The 20,914-nt window shown below is 37.4% G+C and overlaps 1 protein-coding gene across 5 annotated transcripts in view; it reads right to left on the reverse strand.

The window, feature by feature from the left end:
• The window catches only part of PIP4K2A (phosphatidylinositol-5-phosphate 4-kinase type 2 alpha), a 117,773-nt gene that overhangs the window by 49,104 nt on the left and 47,755 nt on the right, over positions 1-20,914 (reverse strand). For 4 of the 5 annotated variants that reach the window (XM_075419515.1, XM_075419516.1, XM_075419514.1 and 1 more), the window contains exons 2-3: positions 4,690-4,787; positions 3,482-3,578 (exon numbers count right to left, since the gene is read on the reverse strand). The exons of the other annotated variant lie outside the window; for it this stretch is intronic. In XM_075419515.1, the coding sequence (XP_075275630.1) occupies positions 3,482-3,578; positions 4,690-4,754 (162 nt within the window). In that variant the 5' untranslated portion in view covers positions 4,755-4,787. The remainder of the gene's footprint in view (positions 1-3,481; positions 3,579-4,689; positions 4,788-20,914) is intronic. 5 annotated transcript variants of the gene reach the window in all.

The raw sequence follows: 20,914 nt of genomic DNA on the forward strand, positions 1-20,914 counted from the left end.
TCTAAGAAAAAACAGCCAGGCCGTTTTTTAATTGGATGCAATAAATGTTAGTAATATGTGATCACCAAGAAGGAAGATTGGGGTCTAATGAAAGATTTTTTTGATGCAAGAACAAAGTTTCTTAACCTAGATTGAAGACTTCATTAGTCATAGCAAGTTTCTACAGGAAACCTTTGAATAAAACTCAAGGTCTAACTAACTTCATACCATATTTTCCACATTGCTGTCCATAATAAAGAATGAATCACCCAAAAAACCCACTCAGTATTAGCAGCCACACATGTATCTCCATGAAACTTCAATCCTGATTCAGTACCTATCAAGTACTGCCCAACTAGCTATGAAAGACAGATAGATTTAGGACATATCACCAAAGATGCCTCAAAAAAAGGAGCTGGTTTTCATCATGTGAAGGGAGGGAGTCCATTATAGGAATTGTAATTGCCATTACTAGAAATGGCTTCCTGTAAGGCATGAACCATATACAATTTATGGAATTCCCCCGACTCCGAAGTTGGACTACTTGTAGGAAAAAAAATGTACTTTATGAGATGCAGATCTCTCTTCAGGGATAAGAGATTTCTGTAAGAGAAGGTCCCTATATTAACCATTCCATATGTGAACTAAGCCCATGTGTTAAACAGTCTGCAAAATTACAGTACAAAGTGATTAATACAATGTCAAGAATTAAAAGGGGCATAGCCCAGTAATTAGAGTGTACACTACCAAATTCTTTTCATGAGGCAGGGTTTTTTTTTTTAGTCTCTTCTTATGAGTAAGCACTATCTGGCCTCTGGAACAACTCATCAAGTATATCTGCAGAACATTCTGAAAACAAAACCATTTAAAATGAATGTTCTTCCTGATTTAAACTGATGTGTCTGACTAATGAACAAGGTAATTGGGTTCATTTATCTAAACCGATCCTATCTTGCTCAATAATGGAAATGACATTGTTCACAATTGATTAGGACTACTTTCCTGAAAATCATTATATAAGAAAAACTATCCAGACAAAGTTATTTGCTATCTCTTCCATAAGCTTTCCCTCAGTGTTCAATACTGCACAGGCTTTTTCCAATTCATGTTTGGCTCGAAGTAGAAGACAATCATTTTAACCAACATTCATTGGAATAACTTCCCTGAAGACATAGGTTCTCTGGGAAAAAAGTATATACAGTGAGTCTACCTCTGTGAAATTAGATTCCCTTTTTAAATCACAGAGAATATAATATTAAAATGAAAGCAACTTCTACTTTTACATAGAGATAACCCCTATCTTACACATAGGGTGACTTGAATTTTTGTTTATGTGTATAACTTAATTTTGCAAGCGTGTTCAAAATACATTACTACTTTGAACATTTAAAAGAAAAAAGTATCAAAACAGTCCAGTAGAATAAGAACTCAGGCTGATAAATTGCTTTGGTTGAAGAAAAAAAGAATAGCGAACGCAGACGTTGCCTTCCCTTGGGTCAAAATTAACTATCTTCTGTTTTTTGCTAAACATATTTGAAATACTATATAGCATTGAAGATCTTTTCTAACTAATACATAATTTTGTTGAATCAAAACCCAGGATGCTGTTACATTTTCTCCTTTTGGATTGTTGTTTGGTTGCATTGTCAAAAAACACAAAACACATAGCTACAAAAAAGTATTTTTGTTTTTAATCTGAAAATACAGACATTTCATTTAGTGACAGTCTTTTAACATTGTTTTATCATTGTTATCATTAATAAATCTAAACAGCAGCATAACAAAGTTACAACAGGAATTTCTGTTGTAGAACAGCAGTGCAGCTGGAAACATTTCACAGTGCTGTGGAATGCAGCATCTTTGATTATGCTACGTTTGCCAGTTTTAACTAATAAAGCATCTTAAGTCTTCTAATATATGTTTACTGAAATACAACTTTGATTGCCTAGTGACATTATCACCCCATCTTCTAAAAGACATCAAGCATGAGCTGACATTATCATTTTAAGTTTGGTAGCAACAACTATCCTTCCTCTTTGACACACGGATCCTTTTCCTTTGTCAAGAAAATAGAAATCTTCATAAAAAGGGATCAAATAACTTCCCAAACAATAGGATCCACTTTGGTCCATCAGCAAAATTGAACCAGGAATGTAATTTGATATAACTGTTTTAACTGTTGGCCCATGTCTTGGTGTATTTCCTCTTAAACAGTTCTTCGGTAAACAGGATAATGAAGAATCATGCGACAGTATCACAACAGCTCTATCAAAAGAAGCCAACCCAACGCAACCCTCTTCTCCACCTACTGGCAAAAGGTCTTACCAAAGTTACAGCGGCCGTGTACCGAGATCCATAACCTAGCCTCCCATCTACACTCCTGCAAGCATGTTTTAATTCATCGATGCATTTCTAACACATTGCTTGACATTGAAAAGGGGAAAACTGGTAAAAAGGATAGCTGAAGGACTCAGCTATAGATTTTGGATGCAGTATTCAGTCTGCTCGATGTAGCAAGAACAGGAGTGTTCTTGTACAAACGCATTTTATACAATTGTTTAGCAACTTGAAACCATTTGTTAAGTATCTTCTCTTCATTTATCTTAGCAATGGGCTACAAACACAATTGCAGTCCACATCAAAATAGTTTAAAAGAGCAAAAGAGCAGGAGAGAAAGCGGACGCTGGGTTACACAGCAAGTGCTCTTTAGGACAGGGCATTTCACAGTGTGGCTGCAGAAGGAATTAGCCCTGTGACTGAAATAGTGCGCATTAGGAACAGTTAATGGAAAAGGGAATTTTCAGTGAGTATTGGCAAATCAGACTGCAACAGAGTTCAAGAACTCTTTTGCAAAGACATAAAGAAGCTTTTCCTGCAAGGAACAACCTTGCCAAACAGAGAGCATTTTCTTGTTTTGCTGCATCTGCTCTACGTAAACGATTTGTTTCCAGATCCTCTTAACAACGGGAAATGGAGACATAATGAAGCAGTACAAAGTTGGCAGGCCACAGTTTACTCTTTTCTAAACAAAAAGAGCATGAAAAAAAAAAAAGGCTGCAGTCATTTCAGAAACCACATCTCACATAGACACACCACCAAAGCAACTGTTATCTAAGCGACCCAGCTAAATATAGCTTCTCTTGTCACTAGTGTCCAGACAGTATTTTTCTTCCTATTGCAAGAGGTATCACCCCGTAGTCTTAATAACGTGGCTTATGACTGGGAGGTACTCTACTGGGAAACATGAAGGGCTAAAGATAGCAGAAGGGTAGGAACAAGCAGACAGCTAGGGCAGGCAAAGAGGTAAAACAGAAATGTTCTGCTTGCAGGTGGGGGAAGGAGTAGAAAGAATGTCTTCTTTTTCTCTTAGTTTTTCTCCAGCTTATTCAAAACCAAAAGAACTTTACTTGAGCACATTGGCCTGCTTGTTCACAACTGCAGCATTATTAACCTTTAAAACCTGTATATATCACCAGTTTAGGTGTTTTGAAAGCGAATTTACCTGAAAGTCTTGATCGTCAATTCCAAACCTCTCTCTCAGATTACGGAAAACCATTGGACAATACTCCTTAAACTTGAAATGACTTGGCATGTTTTCTCTGAAAGAATAGAAACCCAAATCAACTTCATTCATCTACATATATAATAAATAACTCTAGAGTATTCTGTCTCAATTCTGTTCATACAAAGCCGAGGATAAGGAGATTTACAATAGCCCTTCTAATGCTTTCTTTTTTTCAATGAGATTTGGTCTCACTGTGTTCTTTTTATTTTTTTTTTTACAGTGTTTGACAAATTTATACATCTTTGTCTCTACCATGCTACAACATAACTGGATGAAATTAACACAAACTATATTTTGATAACTTTGGAACCTGTACTCAAAAGCAGAAAAGAATAGTCTCCCATTGCTCTAAAATTACTTCAAGGGTGAAACCTTAGACTGTATTACACAAGAACTACTATACCATCTGTGACACCAGAAATTACTGACAGTGCCAAAGCTTCCAGAAAATTTGACTCATTCATTATAGGGCTAATTTTAATATTCTAGTGTTAACTTCAGACTTATACATGAGAAAAGTTATTCTGACCCTTGCCACAGAACAGAAGAGCCAAAGTAGCAGAATTCTTCCTTTTTCTAAATATATTCTTGAATAAAATTCAGGTTATACACAAAATAGCATTAATAGCTTAGTGTGTCTGTACATACTGTTTATGGAGCATTTTATTTTTAAGAAATGTAGACATTACATGAAATGATCTTAATACTTCTGGAGCTTCCATATTATTGGTATGATTTTGTGTTAAAGATTATAAAAAGCTGAACATTATTCAGCTTTGATATATGCTTTAAATTCTCGTTCTTGTTCAAATATTTCATTTAATAAAAAGTACATGCACATGAATTTGTTTTTAAAAATACACAAATAAATGCTTATATAAGCCATAAATAATCACACCAAGAAAGGATCACCTTCAATCTGTAAGATACTCACAAGGCAATAATAAACCATATGGAGGAAAAATACTACCCAGCAGCCCTTGCTGGTGCTTTTCAGAACAGTACAGATGGTTATGTTTATCACAGGATTAACTTAATCATCAAAACTTCAGTCTCCTGAACTGAAAAATACCAGAGTTTATAGTACTTCATAAAAATATCACTGCCACTATTCACTTCTACAAAGAATCGTTACTTGTACTTACTTGTTGAAAAGGTGATTGTCCACCTTTATCTTTGAGTATGCTTTGAAATCATCTGGCATCAACATAACGGGGATTTGAACATGGCTCAGTTCATTGATCTAGAGAAAACAGAATATATTCAGTTGCTGATGTCTTCGCAAAGATGCTGCATGTGTCTCAACTACGAAAATGTTATTCAATCTACTATTTCTTGTGTATATGTCCTGGGAGTCAATGTAAGTAAAAAAAGAACGCAAAAGTAGGTTTATTCTCTCCAGATTAAATGTGATCACAAAAGTGACACTTTGGAAAAGATGAAACAGCATATTTATACCAGTTTCAGAAAAAAAAGTGCTTCAAAGCACACCTGGAGTGTACTTTTTATAGAAGGTCAATGAGGATGCCAGCAAAGTGGTCTTTAACCCCAACACATTGTTCTTATTTTGTCATTTGAGCGATGCTTTCCAAAGATAGTTCAAATTCTCTATTTTAAACCACCATTTACCTTTGCAGCTTACAAAGTAGTCGTACATGTCTGTGTCTTGAACTATTTATAGAAAATAAAGTGAAATTTTGCTTACATGTGAATGCACACACTTTAGGCTCAATAAGCAGAGGTTTGTCTCTTACACTTGTGCAGAACTCAGCTGAGTTATTGCAAGTCACAGCATTCAGGCATTTTTTTGATTGTTCAAGTCGGAAAAACTATTTAAATAGCTAAATTTTTGCTTAGAAATAGACGGAGAAGTAAGCTCTAAGGTCTTCCTTATTTTGTTATATTATGGGGACCATCTATTCTTTCTAGCTTTGAAATAATTACTGTCAGTCTTCTCAAGATTAGGATTTTTCATATATATTTCAAATCCACTTCTGACCTATTCTTCTGTCTTTAGGGTAAAATGCTGACAGCTTTACCGTTATCTAGTTTGTAGGCATGATTTTTATTATTGCATGTATTAATCTACCCTTACTTCAGTAAATTTTAACTAAAACATGATAAACATAAATGAGAGAATTGTTAGCTTGCAAGGGTGGTGCTTTCAAACCACTGATGAGATACGCTTTACAACAACAGTCACCAAATAGCCATGACACACGCTTTACCTCTGTTCTTATGGTGCTCTACACCCTGGTCATGCATCTCGATTTACCCTGTCAAAAATTTCTGCTTGTGTGAAGCACATTTTGCTTCGGCAGTTTTCTATAGGGTTTAGGGGGAAACCCCACCCTATATGAATAGAGATGCATGCTAGGGGTGGATATAGCAGCACAGGGGTGATCCTCTGCTCTTGGCACTCCTTATCCAATGTTGTTTTCTGACCAGGAAGCTGTTGGCTGCCTGTACATGCTATCCTGCTTAACAGAGGCTTTTGGAGAAACCTTCACTGAGGCAGCTATAGGTTATAAATGTTGGAGGAAAAAAATGCGCTCACTGCAACTATGACCTTTTCCAGAACTGAAGTTCAACAAAATAAGAAAACAGCGAGGAGCCTTTTAGCTCTTAAACAGAGGAAATAAACCAACACAAGCAGGCAGGCCAGGCGGCCTCATCACTTTTCAGTGCTTTCAAGTCCCAGGTAATGTCCCCTGCCATGTCTCATTTTTATTATTGAGATCCCTGCAGCCCACACGAAAACTGATAAAATCTGTTGAATTTACTTTATAGAATGCTTCTTCGAAAGCCCTGAAAAGCTCTAGACAGGGACTTAGCAGTTATGTAGCAGAGCAGAGAAAGGAAATAGAAAGATGTTTGGGATGGGCTGAATGTGCTCTGCTCCTTGGAGTTGTAGGGAGTATGCTCTTCCCTGTTCCAAAGGCAGAGAAAGAAGAAACTCCAGTAAATTTCTGAAAACACAGCTGTACAAACCTAATAAATCATGCTGACACCTCATTAAATACCACATAAAATAACAAAATGTTGATTGAAAATCACTACATCTAACATACGTGCTCTTTACTACAGCTGACAGCGCTGTACATCAATCTCAACCTAAAACCACAGGGCAGGTTCATGAGCCTGCAGAACTAGCCTAGCTGTTGTACAAATAAAAGTAGGGACAAGTATATATATTGCGCAGAGATATGAAACTTCAGATTTGCTTATAGAGAATTACCTACTCTTTCAGATTGCTAGATCGTAGAACAAATCCCACACTTGAAAGCGGGATAAGAGATGCACATGCACATATGTTCTAGCCAAAAGCAATCCCAAGAACATCTTCTGTTGAATACTGTCAATACTGCTGAATTCACACATCTTCAATTATCTACAACAACAGCAAGTTCACTTGAAAATTTGGATTTTAGATTATCAAAATTGCATTGATCAAATTTTCAAATACATTTGCTGTCTTAATTTGCTGATGTAAAGTTTCTCTGGCTACATTCATAGATTTGGTTTCATGCTGCAAATATTTAAATTTGTGCTATAATGGTACAGTTTTAATTGTACCTGTAGGGCTTACAAATGACATCTATATGTGGGAATAACATAGTAATATGTACTTGTATTGGCACACTTTAGAGATTCCTTTATGCTAAGGAAAAATTCCAAAATACTTCTCCTAGGAAGTTCCCTATAAGATGTGAATATACACTCCCCTCACCCTCCAAATCAGGCAAAAAATTGCAGACTAGCAGAAGGTTTGGGTTTTTTTTTGGTTTGATTTGGTGTTTCTCTGAGGGGTTTTGTTTTCTGGTTTTCGGGGTTTTTTGAGATTCATCCAACTCTGAGGTATGTAAAAGTAATTTCTCTAATATTTTAGGGAATTCCTCTCTAGAAGATAACGAATATAAAAAAAGCAGGTGATGAACACACAGCAGAAATGACCTTTGGTATAGCACACCAGCTGAGTAATGGCATGTCCCAGAAGCACACACCATTAATTAATTTAAATCTTTCAAGTGTAAGGTCTGGTTCTTTGTGCAATAGTACATTTTTCAGATAGATTTGATGAGGCCAGACTGGAAAGCGCACACAAGACAGAAATGAACACCCGTGTCATTAGATCTTGGTGGAAACTGGAACCACATTGTGGGGGAGGAAGAAGAAACAATATCCAAAACTCCCCCCCAAACAGCTCTTGGAAAGCTAGAAGAAAAGGGAAAGGTCAGAGGGATCAATTCTCCACTTTGCCATCACCGTGCAAAGAAACAGTCACATCTGAAAGACACTAAACAAGAAACCCTTCCAACTCATCTCAGATGAAAATCTTGCTTCTTTAAAATCAACCGTGACAGAAAATTTTGAGCGAGATGCACGGAATACCTTTGCCAAGTATTATGCGCATCTCTTCACGTTACCCGTTAAACACAGCCAGCTCCCTCAGCAATAGCAAATGAAATGTGACTGTGAGGATGAAGGTTCAGTATTCCCAATTACAACAAAAACTGTGTTACAGTAGCTGTAATAATTACATGAGAAATAAGAAATACCTATTTTCCTCTAAGGAGTGCTTCTGAATGTAACAAAATCATAAGCAAGAAATAATTTCCCACAAGAGATAATCACAATGCATAAATGGAGCAGAAAGAGCTCACTGGGCAGAGGACTGACTTGTCACTGAGGACTCAGGATCAAACAGTCATTTAATTACAATTACTTCTAGGAGAACCCACATTTATAGTATCTCTACAGTAAGTGCATGTGCATCATACCGAGAAAGAAAGCTCTTTTAGTCCTGTAACCTACATCCTTTAAATGCCCTGATTTGTTGTTGCCAGTGCAAAATTTTGCTGCAGTTCGTGCTGTTATTTGAAACAGACAATGTTTACTATATCTCTGAGGAATTTAAATCCCATATAATAGCTTAGAGAATGGATTATTTTAAATTTGCATGACTAAGATTTTAGTTGGACAGTAACCATGCACATTATATATAAATACCTCACGTGTATTAATAACATTTGTAAACTCCTGCACACAAGATATTAATAGGTGACCCAGAAACCTCCCTTTAAGTAATTTATTGAAGTACCTTCTGTGATGTTGGTATAAAACCAGGTGGTTACGTGAGATGGAGACACCCCCACAACTTAGTAGCTTTAAGGCAGAACAATTTGAAAACCCTTAGGCTGGCATCGCCCCTTTAAACACATGGTACCAGAACCAGTGGCTGTAGGGATCTGCTCAGAGCTGTGGCTCGGTCATGGCAGGTGGGAGCGAGGCAAAGTGAAAGGAGGCTTTCAGGCAAAAACCGCCTGATTGCAACTCATTTTGCTCCTGCAGGTTTAGGATTGAATTCACACTGTCAGGAAAACAGAGGTTGTAATTAAACTGCAAATAAGGGAATAATAAAAGCCTACTGGACATTGAATAAATAGTAAGACCCAGCTGGTAATGATTCTGAAATTAGCACACAGAGAGGTGTTCCCACAAAGCCATCTTATATTGGTGACATTTCAAATAAGCTTCTCTAATTTATATGATTTGAAATCAAGCAATGAATATATCATAAATTGTTAAGCATTATTAATGGCCCTTATTTAATTCAGATACATTCACCCTAAACACCACATTACTGGGGCAATGCATAATTAAACATTAGTTTTCATTCTGTCAGAACATAAGCAGCAATAAATTGCTTGTATGCAAAGCAGACAATGAGATATTTAAGCAGCATATAATAAAGGCAATTTACAGCATATAGTGCATGTTTAGCTAGAGAAGCCAGAACAATGATCTTGTTCTCCAACAAATACAAGCTGATGCTTCAGCAAGAAACCTGCGTAACACATTACAAGTCATATTATTCAGTAAGAAACCGAACAACACTCCCCCAAACAAAAACCACAGAAAATTGAAGAAGCCACATACATCAATGTCCAAAATGTCATTCCAAGCACACCACAAACCACATGCAGACTACTTTTGCAATGTCTACTAGCTCCTTTTGAAGCTCTTCCTATTTAAAGCCTTCATTCTGTACATGGTTTCTTGTATTTAATATCTCAGCTTTAACATACAGCATAGATACTACTTCCTTCTAATTTAACCTCTCAGCCAGCCAGACTCGCTGGCTGAACCTATTGAGGGACGAGGTGTTTTCACGCTGAACAGCTTGATAAAACATCTCCATCGCAGTTACGGCTCTTGGCAGTTTCACACACGGGAAAATCCCTGCTCCTCCAGATGCTGGATGTGGCTGAAGTTGTGGAAGTGCTACTTTTTTTTTAGCTCTGTATCTCCCATCTCAGTTTCTGAACTGAAAGCCAATTCACAGCAGTCTGACATGCTGAGACCAACAAGCTACAACTGGTTTGTTACTCAAAGAAAGTCAAGTGCATTTTTCACAAATTTGTGTATTTTTGAACACAGATTTTGGAAGTGGGAGTGGAAGAGACTTTGGAAGAAAGAAGTTATTGAGGTCTAAAAATAGAATTGAACTTTTAACACCACCAGCAGTTCTGACATTTTTATGTTCATGGTTTACTTCCTGCATCTCAGTTTCTTCTTTGGCAAGGAAACTTGCACAGAGCTCTGAAGAGAAAAAAAATACCAGACAGTACTTTTCGTTCAGAGGTGAAGCCACCATTTTGACAGGGCCACAGGCTTCTTCAAAGGCACAGCAAATTCATTTACCAGTAGGTTAATGCTTGCAAAAGCAAGCCTATTGGCTTCTAATGGATTGCTCTTACAAAACAAGGCTGGAGAACAAGAATGCAACAGAGGAAAACTGTCTGGGGTATAACATTTCACATTTAGGAGACTATTACCCTTCATTCTTCTGGCATCTTCTTGATAACTGAACACCCTGTAGGTCTTGCCAAAGAGAGCATTTTCCTGATTGCTAGAGCACAATCATCTAGGAGATAAAGTTTCTTAATCTTATTCTTTCTATTATCCTGTAAAAAGCCATTTCCAAAGCTGTTCCTATTTTGCAAGAAGTGAGACTTTAGGTTAAAGCACAATGGGCTGTGCAGTGACAGGCAGAGCTATAGGCAGCCGTTTACATCTTCTCCTTCCCAGATGTGGAACCCATCGCCGCATCGCTACTGGGACAGTAAACGCCTTGTGTTGAAGTATAAACTGAAAGTGAAGTGATTATTTTACAACTCTTTGAAATCTACCTTGAAGGGTCTGAAAAGGGTAGATGAGGTCAGCAGCTAATCAATTTTGTGGAAGACATTCGCCTGTTACAGGGCAAAACCATCATTTGATAAATGTCATTTGACAGTTTGAATTACACTCAAAGCCATTCTTGAAGAGAAATAAAAGGTTAAGCTAAGCTCCACTGTAGAGAAATAAATCAGTTCAGCAAAATACTCCTTAATTTGTTTTAAATGAGGTTTTCATCATTTCAATCACACAAATTCATCTCTTCCCCCAAAAAAGCACAAGGTAAAAAATACCTACCCGAACTTTTTTTTTATTAACAACACAACGTGCTAGGAGTTTAAATGACACAGGAGATTTCTCCTATAAGTAATTTCTGGTTACCTAGTCAAAAACCAGTCCTGAAATTAAAGCAATTATACAACTAAGAAAAACACAGGGTAAAGTATTTAATTTTCTCTGATTCTTAGGATCATTTTAATTTTTAAATAAAAAGGTATATGGAGAGAAAAAAATCCCAAACCAACATAAAAGCCCACCTAGCTGCCAGAGTAACAGGCATTGAAGTTTTACACGTCTCATAACATCTACCAATAGTTACCAGAGCAGCTTCATGTTTTACAGTTCAGGCGATATCTGTCATGAGATTATTGGCTTTCAAGGAAATTCAATAATCTAATGCTAGAAAAGTAGGCCCAACTGAAGCAATTTTTTTTTCAAATTGCCTCAATGCAGAAAGGCATACTTTTCCCAAAGTACAAACACAGAACAGCTAAAATACTTTGCAAAAATACTAAACACACTTCACGGATTTAGATATTCTGAGAAATGAACACATCAACTACTTTTTATCAAAAAAGTAGCAAGACATTTCTGAAGCCTTGTGGTCTGACCTTGAACTAAAACAAAAAGTTTCACAGCAAACCCCAGATGTTTTTATGAGACTTCTTACCTGCTGTTTTCAACAGTACAAGGATATCTTTGGGAAGGGAAGGTCTGTAGTATATGCATCCATGTGGAAAACAGGATATTGTGACATACCCAAGAAAGCTCTGAACAGGATATTGTGACATACCAAATACTGTCCCAAAACAGAGGAAAAAATGGTTTGGAAGAGCATTTATTTCTTGGTGTTTATCTTCAAATTCAGAATATCAGGGTCCTAAATCCAAACAAAGGATTTTATAGCTTGGTTATCACTCCTGCTCAGAGAGTTTGGAGTGACTGTTTAAAGAACCTACAACAAAAGCACCAAACCCACAGTCCCTTTACAAGTGTTCTGGCAAAAGTTTTCAAGCCTTTCAAGTCTCTTGGACATTTGCATAGTCTAGAAAATCCAGAACATCTGCTTTATACTGTCAGACAAGCGCAAAGCCACATTTCTACAGATTTGGTTAAACTTCCTCTGAATCTGCTTACACCTTCCAATGAGTGCAAAAATTAACACTTCATAATGTGCCAAATAATCAAGGACCAAATATAAATTAAGCAGCTCAGATATAATGCCTGTCATGACAATCCCCCATTCTCCTAAAAAGCTAGGACAAATGCAATAGTGTGTACAGAGATACTAGTGCACATTAATGAAATCGAAAACAGAGTAACGGAAATGTGACTTAATTGTACTCCAGATTTTTGACATGCAAAACAGTTTGAGAAGCAAATGGCACACAAAAATAAAGTGCAGTCTCTGTCGAAAAGGAAACTGTAAAGCAATGAAAGTCCTTCAGATTTGGATGAGTTGTGATGCACACGATACAGATGAGCTCATCCTTGTTTGCTAAAGTAATGGTTAAGAACAAAACAAGACAAGGCATACAGCTCAGATGACGATTTGCAAGCTATTAGCTAGTAGCCTTGCCACAAAATTGACAAAAGAACATTTTATTTTTTGAGCAACAATATCTCAACTAATCTTTTTTAAATTTCAATTTGTGTGCTGGGAAGTTGATGCACTTTAATACAACCTTTCATAGCTATAGGTATCTGCAGATATTGTTTGAAATACTGGTTTAAAATACACATACTTGTCACCAGGTCTGAGAGCAATCTGGTCTATATAATTTTAATTAAAGAACAAAACACTTATCTGCAACAGATAACTTTAGTTCACTTGACTTTGCCCTGAAAGCTTCACAAGAGAACACCTAAGCAGAGGAGGATGCTAGGAGGCACCAAATATATCTTTACAACATAGGGAAGTGTTTAACGAAAATAAGTTCAATTCTATACACAAAGTAATACACAATTCACAGGTAAATGTTCTGCTGATTTTCTAAATGATCTATTGTGGATTCTGGAAGAAAAGTTCAATGAGCAGGAACAAAATGAAACAGAATTACACTTACACTCCGTGAATCATGTTCCTCAGATTTGGAAAACAACCAAACTGACCAAGAAACCAATAGACTTAAAGTAGTCTATTAAATAATGCTCATCTCTCCGAACAGCTTTTAAGATCATATTTTTCAAGTATAACTTTTCTAAACAGGAAAAATTATTCCGCACAGTTACACATCAAATTCCAGTAAGCAGTTCAACAAATATGGAAATGCTGTACCCTTATCTGAATGCTGTAACTGCAAAATGAATTTCAACAGAAAAAAATTCTATTTAACAAAGAAAGGCAAAGTATAATGGAAAAAGAAACCCAAGGAACCATTTCACATATAACACTTCTTTAATAAAAAGACAGACTTTAAAAGCATCCTGCCTAAGAACAATAAATTGGGATGGCCGCAAAATAAATGCCATAAAGCAACACTAAGGCATCAGACGGAATTCAGTATTGTTCAGAAGCAATAAAAAAAAAAAAAAGAAGAAAAGCCAAATGTTTTGCTTATTTTTACACTGGCATAAAGAAGGTAATGTATTTCACATTATTACTATTATTAATAATAATTTTCAAGGAGAAGGAAGACCAACTTGTGCATAGGTTTTTTGGTAACACACTCTAATGTGCTGTGGCACATTCCAACCTCACAAATACGTTGTTATTTAGGAAATTGTTACTTGTGAAAAGAGGACATTAAAACGTGATTCCTTCTGCCCGTTTCTGACTATGGATTTGGTGAAGGCTGAAGCCATAAGGCAAATTTTCTGAAAATAGAAGCAATGCCATTTGTATTATACAAATCTAATTTATGAAGTTAATTAAATCAACATGAATGACACCAGCAAGTATATGAAGGTCATACTACAAGTATTTAACTGTACTGTAAAGCAGCACAGCAGTTTTTCATGGTAACATGGACGATACAGAGCAATGGGAGCGCACAACGGAGTGAACTCGCTTTGCCAACACCCGTTGGCCTTCAGCTGAAACAATCTTTTGTTAGCTCTCAACCTGTATCCTCCAGGAGAAGCAATAGTTCTGTGCGCGGCACCATGCAAAATATTGCATTAGAAGTCCAAAAGGGTAAGTATTGCGTTGCCTTGGTTTAGAGAAATCCCTTCATTTATTTCTCTGATGCATCTTGGTTGCACCGTATTTTCCTCTTCCATTTACTACGTAATTTTTTCACTTCAAAGCAGTGTAATACCTTGCCAACAGCTGAGGTCAGGGTAATGGGTCTGTAGTCTCCTGGGAGGGTTATCAGATTTTATCAGGATGCCATCCAGGCTTTTTTTTGCTACATGAAGCCACTGTAAAAACGCTGTCAGAGCAAAAGCACAAGTCGTCACTAGTCACGACAGCGTGACAGCTCCTGGAAGGAGACGGGAAAGGCCTTAAGGCCCAAGGAAACCAAAAAAAGCCCGAGCTGGGTGGCAACATCGGAACCGCCATCTGGGATTGCTAGTGTGGTTTTAGCATCTTCCTGTTCACCTCTTCTGTGGCCACTGATGCAGGAATCCTTACTTATTCTCCCATATACAGTTTCTAAACATGCTTTACTCTCCCCTTCTCACAGACCTATTACAGTCATTCATATATATATACACATATATATATACTTTGCAGCTCCTTGCTATTGAAACAATGAGTTCATGTGCCAGTTGTTCAGTATTTGGGAAATAACAGTATCCTGGTGCGTCTACTTGAATGCAATAAGCCAGGTTTTGCTTCTGCTCTGGACATTCTTTTTCCACACAGAATCCAAATTTATTTTGGCAGTAACACTACATACAAAATTCCATGGATTTATTATCGTTACTTATCAGATATTAACTGTCCAGATATCAACAGCTGCAAGCTGAATATTCCTGGCCTTGCAGAAGAGGAGGGGTGAGGGGAGGGCGCAGCGGAGCCGCCAGCAGCTCATCGACTCTCAGGTCCCATCACACTCCTAGTCCAATTAAATCGGAAGTTGAAATGATTAAACAACCCAAGGTAAGCATCTTTTTTATCCCTTGATGTGAAATAAAATATAATTTGTTAAAAGCAACATAATATAATTGCACGACCTTTCTCCTCAGTTTACAGGTCAGACTTTTGTTACTGCAGGATTGCACGAGCTTAGTGGGACAACAGGACACGTTCAATAGGCAAGAGGACATAAATCCACTTTCTATTTATATTTGTCATAGCCCATAAATAAAAAGCAACTCTGGTGGCTTTAGTGCCATTAATCTGAACACGCATCGGTGTCACGGTGCCTCTCTGAAGGGAGGGAGATCACACAGAAATTGCCAAACTGTGTCAATTCAGTAAACTGGGAGACAACAAAACATTTACTTTTACTCTACAGATAAAGCCTACATCAAACTGTAAAGAAAAGAAATTTTCTGCATTACTTTCTACTACACTATCCATGGTAGCCTTGTTCCAAATCCAGGCAAAAAGCATTTTCCCATGCTTAGGTGCTGGTGCCAGTGTTTGATCAGCTGCCACTCATTTCCTCTCCTGGACTCCAGAATCACATTTCCAAGATACAGAGAGCACAACCAGCCCACAGAAACTCTCTCTCATCACTGATGTTTCACTCAGGTTATGCATTTGCTGATGAGTAGTATGTGAAAAGGAATCCAGCTTTTTGATTATTTCCGTCTTTGAAAATCCAAATTAAAAATATTTAACAGACTTAATTTATCCCTTAAGCAAAAATCTCATATACAGATATACATATTTTACAAACACACACATATACACACGTAAATAAATTAATAAATAAAAACCCTGAGCTACCAGCACACATTTTCAACCATTAGCACCAATCTTAATACAGGAAATTCTCCAATGGGAATTAAAAAAAAAGTTCTGAATAATGCACTGCAGTGAGCAGACCATTGCATTTCTGCAGATCTGAAGCCACGCAGTACCAAATCAAGCAGTATTTTCGGGACCCGAGGGGCAGGAGGAGGCTGCCTGTGCAGCACAAGGGCCAGTTGACTCCACTCACAGCTGCTTTGCATCACCAAACTCGCACAGGCGACCTGGAATGTGCTCCCTCCTGCCCTCCGCATTCCTCCGCACACACATACTCGTTTTTCCATTTTCAGCCTTACTAAGAAATCTTTTTCAAAAAACAATGTTAAAAACTAAAACACTGCCCTTAGTTTTAACTTGAATATACACCTAAAGAACTGAAAAAAAAGATTTTTTTTTAAAAAGAAACTCACAGTAAAAGCTATTGTGATTTTTCTCAAGAAGATCAAGACCAAAAGCTGCCATACTTTGTAAAATGCATCATAAAACGAGAAATAACAGTAATCTGCACTAATGACTGGACTCCCTGCACACAAGACAGCCATTAATTTCTACTGTTAATTGATTTCTACAGGGGCAGAAAGGCAGATCAGCTGAAGGTGAAGTGCTGGCCCTCCAAGCCACAAGAATCAGAGGGAAGCGCACTGGCAGCAAGTTACAGAACATGCCTGTCATTTTTCACCATCAGGAAAGATACAAAAACTAGGATGGACTGAAAGTATCTGCTTCAAGCTTGTAAGCTCAGGCCTTTTTTCTTGTCTTTGACTACCCCCTCCCCAATTATTTATGGAAGAATTTTTGATTTTATACCACTTTTGACCGAAAATACACTATTAACACCGGGGTATTTTTCAGGAAATCTCGGAGGAACACCTCTGCCCGGTTACAAGAAAGGACTCAGGAAGAAAACAGGTTCAGTGAGCCACTCGTGCTTCAAACAAGTCAGCCTTGCCAACATCACCCATCCAAGAAGCAGCACTTCTGATCTTCCCCATTTTTCCTTGCTTTTGCGCCATCATTTTTTCTCTCTGACCAATGCAGGCATGTGGTCGGTTGCATGACAAACCAAAGCTAAAATCCAACCGAAACCTGCCAAAAGGGATTTTTGCGTATTTGGAGCATTTTGCCAGTCCTACTCACTGTGAGGCACACGCGAGCAAAGGCAGCAGAGAAATACTTCTTTCTGTGATTCCTTAGCTGAAAAGGTTTGGACTACCAGCTAACCCCCCCCCAAGCTGGAAGCACTGCCTGCAGTCAGATGCAATTACTACCAGGCAAACAAAGATTCACCAAAAAATGTATTTTTGAAATTTAAATGAAGTTTTAACTTCAATACCTTGTCAAATCTACCCTAAAACGAGAAATAACAGTAACTTGCACTAATGACTGGACTTCCTGCACACAAAACAATTTTGACATCTGTTTTTGCTGCCAACATTCAAGTACTTAAAACACCCCAGAGTCTGCTGACCTGCAAAACCAGCTTTGGGTAAGTAATTTGTTTTTCAGGTGCAGGCAGAATATTTTCTTCATTTCTGCTAACAGAGTTGAACAGATAGGTCATTCAGAGTCGAGAAACCAATTGGGAGTCAAAAAAAGACTTGTTTTCATTTTCTGGTCCCCTAATTAAAAAATGTCATGGAAGATGAGATCAAGTTTTGAAATCTTAAAGCATGTTTGTGAGTTGAACTGATTATAGTCTTCAGATAATACTTCCTTTGTTTTAAAAAAATATTACGATGTCAAGTATAAAAATTGCTTTGATTAATTTATTTTCCACTTTGTGGATCCAGGATATTTAAGGTTGTTTTCTCTAATTTAGGAGAAAGAATGCTGGGTTAGTGTGTTGCTGCGCAATTTATCAGATGGAGCTTGACAAAAGTGATTTTAAAAAGGATCTCTTCGTTTAAAAAACAAACCCTTGCCTGCTGGCACACTGTCAAGAATCTTCAGAGAAGACCGACATACAGTGTACCTTCCTACTTAAAAAGGCAGTATTCCACTAAACACAAATGCAAAACAGAATTAAAATTGGTTATATATTAACAAAAATCAGTCGCTTATCAATTTAAGCTTCATGTAAATTTTAACTTCTGCTTTAAAATTCACGTAGTCTTCTGCCTCAGCTCTACAGGTTCTCTTAAGGACAGCCTTATCTGATACATTTTTGCCTCAAGCTACCTTCTGGAATCTCAGTAGATGAGACTTCTCTAATTCCCCAGTAAACAGAATTTTATCTATTCACAGCAAGAATATGTACAACTGCTAAAAAGTACTGAAGAAAATTAAATAATCCTAAATGCTTGGTTAGGAACTGCCATGACTAAGCCTTATCAAGACCGAAAAAGTATACATCCTTAAAAAGAAAAGCAATTAGATTTCTTTTTAAGTCTTAAAATATTGTCTTTCTCTAATTCAAGTCTGTACAACAATTTTTCCGTATTTACACATTTTCCCCAGGTAAATTTACTGTCTCAATATAAAAGAAAACTCCTACCAAGTTTTGCATTATTTATCAAATGCAAAACAGATGTATCCTCTCTTGGACATTCCAGATATAAGAAAAAAATACTTTTACTCTAGTGACACTAAGTATAAAAAGAAAAACTTAAGACTAGGTTTGTAGAACGTCAAAGTTTGAAGCAATTAATAAATTCTGAAGTGCACTATCTCTGCCTAGGCTTACAGTCGCGGTTACGTACGGCCTTCAGATTCTCAATAAACTCTTCATCAGCCAGCAAACCTTGTATCACATACTCCAAAATTTGAATTCAAACAGCAGTGAAACTGAAAGCTCTCCTGAATTTTTGGTCAGGAAGATTATCTTTCCAATGCTCATCTCTGTCTCTTTTCCTTAGACTGAAGACTTCTCTGCAGGCTTCAAAGAAAGGAAGGCTGCCAGCAGTGTAAGAACATCTGCTTGTCTCCAGGCTTTCTGTATTGTCTCCCTCGCACTTCTACTGCCTAGCAGTAGGTAAGCCCAGAAAGCAAGACAGATCAACTAAAGCAAATTTTCAGGAGAGCTGCACTCGGCACAACATGAGGAATAAATTGTTTTTCTAGGGTCATATTCCAGGGGGTGGGGGGGAGAAGAAGAAAAAAGAGGTTATAAAGAAATGGCTTAGATCACAACGTGTAAACTAGATGGGATAAAGATGACTCATAGGGCCCTGGCTGGTTCAAGTGACCTCAAATACGAACACAGATATTATCAAAGAAAAAACTAAATAAATACACATTCTAAAATAACATACCATCAATCTGCCAGTGCTAAGAATAGCCTTGTATTAATCTGTTAAAATACTGAATGATGGATAAACAGATGCTGTTGTACTGTGACCACTCTAACCGTAGCAGTGAATGTGCCTACCAGACCCAGAACTGAAAGATCTAGAAGCGAGAACTAGTATTTTGTTCCATGTCTGTACACCACCTAGGAGAGGAAAGGTCCTGCATTTCCTCCAAGACGAGGGCCCCTGAGCATCACTTGCAGAGCAAATGTCATGGCATAAGCTCCAGAGGGACTGATGTACAGGTATATGCAAAGAACCGAGATAACTTATCGCCCTCTGTAGAAGTAGAGGTTTTCTTTCTCAGTGACTCATTAATGACATAAAACATGTCAAGGAGAACCGAATATGACTAGCTCAGATGAATCCCACAAGGAACACAGCCAAGTTTCCTCAACAGTAAGGTAGAATTAAGGACTAGTACCACCCAGAAAGACATTTGAGTTACTTCTTTTGAGGTTTTAGTATACATGAAAGTTATATATACAGAATGCTGTATTCTCATATTATTTCACTTTGGCTACCACCTGGAAATTATTAGTTTTATCCAGGTCGTAATGAATTTGGAAAGTGTCACCAATAAACCACAACGCAGGTCTAATTTATGCCAGCAAAAAAATTGCACTTTAGCTATCGTAGCTCACTTCATCTCATGTGAGCTGGAGACATTGGTACCAGCTGCTTTGGAAGGAGTATGGTTTCACAAGCAAATTGAAAACACATAGTGGCTCCTGCCTATCAGCTATGCTTGTCAGAAAGCCCCTCTCGTGAGAAGCACAGCTGGTGCACCGGTGTCTCCAGCACCCAACCTTCCACAGTTTTAAAACTGAAACAGCATTAACTGCTGTGGAGATCTCTTTCCTGTGAAAACTGTCAGTTACAATCAAAATAAACATCCACAACAGATATTAGGGAAATACATCTGTAAATAAGTTAGCATTAAGTGATGAATTTACTGTTGACTAGTACCCTGCAAGCCAATAACCTTGTTTTCCTATAAAATATACGGGTCTTACAGCCTAAGGAAAGTATTAAACAGCCAGTGTCAGGACACAGGAACAACTTTAACTCCAGAAAGTATGAATTTAGATATTTAAAGAATCTCCTGATAGAGAAAATGCTGGTAAGAGCCTTAAATCAAAACCACTGTTGCCCAGCTCCCCTTTCAGAACGTCTAACCCACAAACTGTCACCAGCTGCAAGGAGATATTTTTTGTCCTTTTCAAAAAAAGGAAAAATTTACTAAACCTAACATCACTGCAACAATCTCTCTCCCAGTTCCTGAGACCACCTCCGCACACCAGACACCTGAACTCTGGTTTAACAACTGCTCTGGAGAAAGCAAAAAGTCCAGACCATGGGGACTTAATGCTCCACAGAGAGAGAGAGAGAGAGAGAGAGAGAGAGAGAGAGAGAGGGAGGGAGGGAGGGAGGGAATGCTGCATTTGCAGTAAAATTATTGAAATGCTTATGTGGCTGTTTAACAGCATCTATCCCATCTTTATACAACTGGTCATTTTAATTTTTTTTGTAGTAGATTCTTCGAAAGAGTGTGTTTAAAGGAAAAATGTTTCAGAATTTGCAAATTACCGTATTTGTTGTTTTATAGAAGCTAGGGAAAATTACAAGTGTAATTTATCCTTAAAGCACCCACTTTGCTGTTAACACTTTAAAAGTATATTGAAAGCATTTGCGTCAATAAAGAGGAAAATAGTATTAAAACATTAAGCAAATTGTTACCAAGAAATTTATGTA

This window comes from Opisthocomus hoazin, chromosome 4, assembly GCF_030867145.1.
Source record: "Opisthocomus hoazin isolate bOpiHoa1 chromosome 4, bOpiHoa1.hap1, whole genome shotgun sequence".
Taxonomy (NCBI): Eukaryota; Metazoa; Chordata; class Aves; order Opisthocomiformes; family Opisthocomidae; genus Opisthocomus; species Opisthocomus hoazin.